At 38.9% G+C, this 6,278-nt stretch overlaps 1 protein-coding gene across 1 annotated transcript; it reads left to right on the top strand.

Annotated features, from left to right (window-relative positions):
* Positions 1 to 3,297: 3,297 nt before the first annotated feature.
* On the top strand, positions 3,298 to 5,455 carry EAH_00061270 (hypothetical protein, conserved; the record flags this gene model as incomplete). The annotated part of the gene is made up of 5 exons (XM_013393369.1): positions 3,298 to 3,999; positions 4,243 to 4,366; positions 4,724 to 4,791; positions 5,047 to 5,166; positions 5,415 to 5,455. Coding segments are annotated over 5 exons (1,055 nt in total), but the record flags the coding sequence as incomplete, so codon positions are not given.
* Between the last annotated feature and the right edge of the window lie 823 nt (positions 5,456 to 6,278).

Genomic DNA, 6,278 nt, shown 5'->3' with positions numbered 1-6,278 from the left:
TATATATATATATATTAGCCCGAGAGGGAGAGCTGAAGTTGGCAGCCAGAGGCCCCTTTCTGAAAGGCCCAGTGAAATGTTGAGGGTTTAGGGTTTAGGGTTTAGGGTTTAGGGTTTGTGTGTTCACAGGAGGCAGAAGAGCGTGCATGCAGAGAAAGTGCTGCAGCACAACAAAAAGAGATGTGGCTTAAAGAATTGCAGCAGCAGCAGCAGCAGCAGCAAGCTGCTGCTGTGCTGCTGCTGCAGCAGGCGGCGAGAGCTTTTATTGATAGAGTTAAGGGTGCTGAGAAAAAGCAAACAAAAAGAAAAGAAAAAAAACAAAAAAAATAAAATAATAAACAAAACAAATAACAAAATATATCAAAGTAAATACAATAAACAAATAAACAGAAAAATTATATATAAACAAACAAACAAAATAAATAAACAAACACACGAACAAAATAATAAACAAAAAACAAATATATAAACAAATAAACAAACAAATAAACAAAACAAATAAACAAATAAACAAACAAACACAATAAAACAAATAAACAAATAAACAACCCTAAACCCTAAACAACAAAACAAATAAAAAACAATAAAGCAAATAAACAAACGAAAACATAAAAAGGTAGAGACAAATAAACAAACAAAACAAACAAGCAAATAAGCAAAACAAACAAATAAACAAGTAAATTAAATAAACAAACAAAATAAACAAAATAAACAATGCTAGGGGAGTAAACAAACAAAACAAACAAACAAACACAAAAAAAACAAACGATAGACAACCACAGACAAACAAAAACATAAAAATGAAGCTAAAACAAACAAAAAACAAAAAACAATAAAACATAAAACAAATAAATAAATATATATATAAATATATATATATGTAAATGAATAAAAACATAAAACAAATAAATAAACAAACAAGCAAACAAATAAATAAACAAATAAATGCACAATAATAAACAAATAAACAAACAAATAAACAAATAAACAAAACAAATAGGCGGCACGAACAAACAAACAAACAAACAAAACACAAACTAATAAACAAATAAGCAAGGATAAAACAAACAAAAACATAAAACAAACAAACACAAGAAAAGAGAAAACTGTTAAATGCATCATTTAAGCTATTAAGAGATAAATAAACAAAAACAACAAAAAACAAGCAAACAAACAGAATAAGTAAATTAATTATTTATATTAATTATTTAAATTTATTATTTATTAATAAAATAAAAATAAATATATTAAAAATGTGTACTAATACAATTGACATCAATAAAAAATTAAAAGGTAATATAAAGAATAATTATTTATATAAAATAAATAATTAATTTAAATAATAAATTAATTATAAAAAATAAATAATTAAATTTGTCGTTTAAATTAATTAATTAATTTAAATGAGTTAAAAGCAACCGACAATTTATGCAGGCAAACAAACAACAGAAAATATAACAAAAAATAATAAAGAGAAAGAAGAGAGACAAAAATTATTTATTTTAATTAATTCAATAATAAATTTAATTAATTAAAATAAATAAAAAAGAAAAAAATATATAATTATAACGCAGGATATACACCCCGACCCTATGCAACAAAGAAAAACAAAAAGACAGACAAAGAAAATATAAATAAATAAATAAATAAATAAATAAATAAATAATTAGACATGCAAGCACATAAACAAGCGAACAAACAAACAAACAAATAAGCAAATAAACAAATAAGCAAACAAATTAATAAACAAACAAACAAGTATGCAAGCAAACAAACCTACGAACGAACAAACAAACAAATAAACAAACAAACAAACAAACAAACAAACAAACAAACAAACAAACAAATAAATAAATAGACAAGGAGGCAGCCTTCATCTGCACTTTGTCTGTGTCTTTGTCTCTGCCCTTTTCTTTTTTGTCTGTCTGCCTAACATTTATTTAACTCTCTCACTGTCTGTCTGTCTCTTTATATCTTTGTTTGTCTCTCTGTCTGTCTTTGTCTTTGTTTATTTATTTGCATTTTCTTTTTATTCATTTCTCTTTATTCTCCTCTCCTTCGTTCAACTGCCGAGCAATAATAGTAATAATAATAATAATAATAATAATAATTATTATTATTATTATTATTATTATTATTATTGTTATTATTGCTGACTCCACAACAAACAGATGCAGCTCAAACCCCTAGCAAAGAAGCCCTCAGCTAGCTATGGCTAGCTGTGGCTAGCTAATACTAGACATGGCTAGCTGGGACTAGCGATGGCTAGCTGCTCCTAGTTATGGCTAGCTAGTACTAGCGGTCAGTAGGTATGATTTGATATGGCTAGCTGTGGCTAGCAATAGCTAGCCATAGCTAGCTATGTGTAGATATGGCTAGATATGGCTAGCTATGATTAGATATGGCTAGCTGTTTGTAGATATGGCTAGCTGTGCGTAGATATGGCTAGCTAGAACTAGCTATGGCTAGCCCTTACTAGATACTCCTAGGTAGGGCTAACTACTGCTACTTATGGCTAGCTAGAACAAGCCATGGCTAGCTGAAGCTAGCTGAAATAAATAAAAATATTTTATTTAATTAAAATAATTAATCAAACAAAGCAGAAAAGAAACAAACAATCAACGCAATCGTACACTAGGGAGAGCCACCCCCCGCCGCCGACGGGGATTAGAATGGATGTCTAGAATGTTTTGTATGAATTTTTTTCGTATTTTTAAAATTTTAAATTGAATTAAACAAAATAATTAATAATTTAATTTAATTTTCAACATTTAAAAGCAAAAGGTCAACGCAAAACAGCAAAAAACACATCATTCAACAGGGGGGGCCCCTCTGCAGCCGACAACAGACAACCACCACAGGGGGGCCCCCAGGTCTCGTCAATTGAAATTGTTTAAAGATTTAATTATATTATAATTATAATAATTCTTTTTTATTATTTTTTGTATTTGTTTTGTTTTGCTGTTCAATCAAAAAAGAAAACACTCTGGCGGGGCATGCGCCAAACGCCGCAAGACCCCCGGCAACCGACAAACCCTAAACCCTACACCCTAAACCCTACACCCTAAACCCTAAAGCCTCGAAGTCGATACACCTGCATAAAGGAGGTCTCCCAGTTGCCTCTACTGTACTGTTTGCCTCCATCCTGCTTCATACGGCCCCCCCAAGCAGCAGGTGCTGCAGCAACAGCAGGAGCAGCAGCAACGACAACAGCACCAGCAGCAAGAGCAGCAGCAGAAGCATCAGCAACAGCAGCAGCAGCAGCTAATAAGGTAGCGCGAGCGCCCGCTGCAGCGAATGCTGGAGCCCCTCGAAGGCGCCTCTGCTGCAGGGGTGCGGGGGGCCCCCAGCAGTGGTGCTGCTGCTGCATGTGGGGTTGCCGGTGTGTCTGCTGCTGCTTCCGCTGCACCACCGCATGCAGCAGCAGAATCAGCAGCAGCAGCAGCAGCAACAGCGCCTGCAGCAGCAGCATCTGAGTATCCTGACTCATCCGCAGATGGGCCCCCTTCCTCTTCTCGCCCCGCGGCAGCTGGAGCGGGGGCCCCCCACGTGAATACTCGGGGGGGCCCCCAAGTGGGTACTGGGGGGCCCCCCCAGATGGGTACTGAGGGGGCCCCCCAAGTAGGTACTGGGGGGGCCCCCCAGATGGGTACTGAGGGGGCCCCCCAAGTGGGTAATGGGGGGGCCCCCCAAGTGGGTACTGAGGGGGCCCCCCAGATGAGTACAGGGGCTGGGGGCCCCCAGGTGGGTACTGGGGGGGCCCCCCGTTTCTCGAGTTTGTGGGGGGCATGGAAGGAGACAGCCTGTTGTCTTCATTCATTTAGTCGTGTTGCTGCTTATCCTTCTGCAGCAGAAATACTAAAGGCAGTCTATGAACTCCAATCAACCCCTCCTAATGCCCAGCAGCAGCAGCAGCAGCAGCAGCAGCAGCAGCAGGCGCCGGTTCTTCCTGCTCACTTTGCTGCCGCTGAATCCACCCCTTGTCCTCCAGCAAAAGCTGTAATCTCCTACAGGGATTTCAAAAAGGCAAGCGCAAACCCTAAACCCTAAACCCTAAACCCTAGGAGTTGTAAAGGCATATGTGCGTTCAGGGCTTCACAGAAAGTGGAAGGGCTCAGGCTCTATAAAAAGGGTTTAGGGTTTAGGGTTGCGGATCCTGTAGAATTCAGGATATTCTAGGGTTAAACCTTTAGGGTTTAGGGTTTAGGGTTTAGGGTTTAGGGTTTAGGGTTTGCGTTTCAGGCGGGTGCAGTTGGAGGGGGCCCTTTTTCTTCGTTTTTTTCTCCCGCTGTTTTCTGCGAATTTCTTCGCGACGCCCACGGCGACATCTCTACGCAAACCGCAGCCAGGACTCTGCTCAATACCAGTCAGACACGCTTTAGGGTTTAGGGTTTAGGGTTTAGGGTTTAGGGTTTAGGGTTTAGGGTTTAGGGTCTAGGGTTTAGGGTTTAGGGTCTAGGGTCTAGGGTCTAGGGTTTAGGGTCTAGGGTCTAGGGTCTAGGGTTTAGGGTTTGGGGTTTAGTGTTTAGGGTTTGGGGTTTAGTGTTTAGGGTTTATGGGTTAGGGTTTAGGGTTTAGGGTTAGGGATTAGGGTTTAGGGTTGTGGGGTTTGGGGTTTAGGGTTTGTGGTTGAGTTCTAGTGTCTTGGGGTTAGAGGGTAGGGTTAAAGGCTTGCGGTTTAGGGTTTAGGGTTTAGGGTTTAGGGTTTGTGGTTTGTGTTTAGTTTTTCATGTTCATGTACGAGAGAAGGTGCAGCCGTATTTAAACGAGAAGGAAGAATTCACCATAGACGTGAGGCAGCTCTCCGCTGCTGCTGCTGCTGCTGCTGCTGCTGCTGCTGCTCTTGTGTCTCTTGCTGTTTGTACCGTTTCTGCTGCTGCTGTTGCTGCTTCTGTTGCTGCTGCTGCTGCTGCTGCTGCTGCTGTTGCCTCATCTCGGTGGCGTTGAGGGCCTCGCCTGCAGCATTTTCCAGAAAAGTCAAGGGTTTAGGGTTTAGGGTTTAGGGTTTAGGGTTTAGGGTTTAGGGTTTGTGGAGTGTCTGTACAGAGGCTAGCCGAGATGTTTATTGATTGGGCCTCTGACTCCTCTTTCCCCGCTCTCTTTGCTGTTTTAAATGAAGACAGAGCAGCACACCCTGGCTTCCTTCTCTTCTTTGCAAGATATCTGGTGCTGCTGCTGCTGGTTTTGCTGCTGCTGCTGCTGCTGCTGCTGCTGCTGGTCTTGCCGCTGCTGCTGACTTTTTTGCTGCTGCTGTTGCTGCTGGGGCACCTGCGCTGCTGCTGCTAAATTTTATTTTTGCTGCTGTTGCTGCTGCCTTTGTATGTGTGCTGTTGCTGCTGTCGAACACCTTCGTAGTTGCTGTTGCTGCCCTAGGGTTTAGGGTTTAGGGTTTAGGGTTTAGGGTTTGTGTGCAGGCCGTCCGTTTGTTTTTTGTGCTGGACGTGGGAAGACGAGGGTTTGTACGCTGCAGAGATCTATTAGGGTTTGAAGAGTTTCAGCAACTCCTCAATACTCTATACAGACCTGTAACCCTAAACCCTAAACCCTAAACCCTAAACCCTAAACCATTTTGCATACTCTATGCAGACGCGTAACCCTAAACCCTAAACCCTTTTGCATCCTCTATACAGACACTAAACCCTGAGCCCTTGGGGAGGAGGCCTAAACCCTAAACCCTGTTTAATTCTCTCGACAAACCCTAAACCCTAAACCCTAAACCCACGGAACAGAGAAGAGACAGAAAGTGCCGCTACTAAGAAAAAAAAAACATATGCATATAAACAAATAAATACTTGCATATAAATAGACAAATGAATCTACCTAAATAAATAAATAAATATATAAATAAATAAATAAATAAATAAATAATTAATAATAAATAAATAAAATTAATATTTTTGCTGCTGCAGCTGCAATCCCCTCCAGAAGAAAATTCCTCGCAGTGGTCCGTGCAGTTTGCATACGACATCTTCAGTAAGTTTAAATATAAATATATATATATATATATGTAGATATATATAGTATATATATATATATGCATGTATATATATGTGTAGATATATATGTAGATATATATATATATATATATATATATATACAATGCATTCTATACGCATGTATATAATATATATATATATGATTTATATAATATATATATATATATATATATATACATAATGTATATAGTGTATATATACATATATATATGCATGTATGAATATACCCTCTTTTGTCTCTTTGCGGTGTATAGGCACCTCGATGTGTTTCTTTTAGGTGTA

This window comes from Eimeria acervulina, genomic scaffold (genome assembly GCF_000499425.1).
Source record: "Eimeria acervulina Houghton genomic scaffold, Eah_scaff1579, whole genome shotgun sequence".
Lineage (NCBI taxonomy): Eukaryota > Apicomplexa > Conoidasida > Eucoccidiorida > Eimeriidae > Eimeria > Eimeria acervulina.
This window is presented reverse-complemented; position numbering and strand designations above follow the sequence as displayed.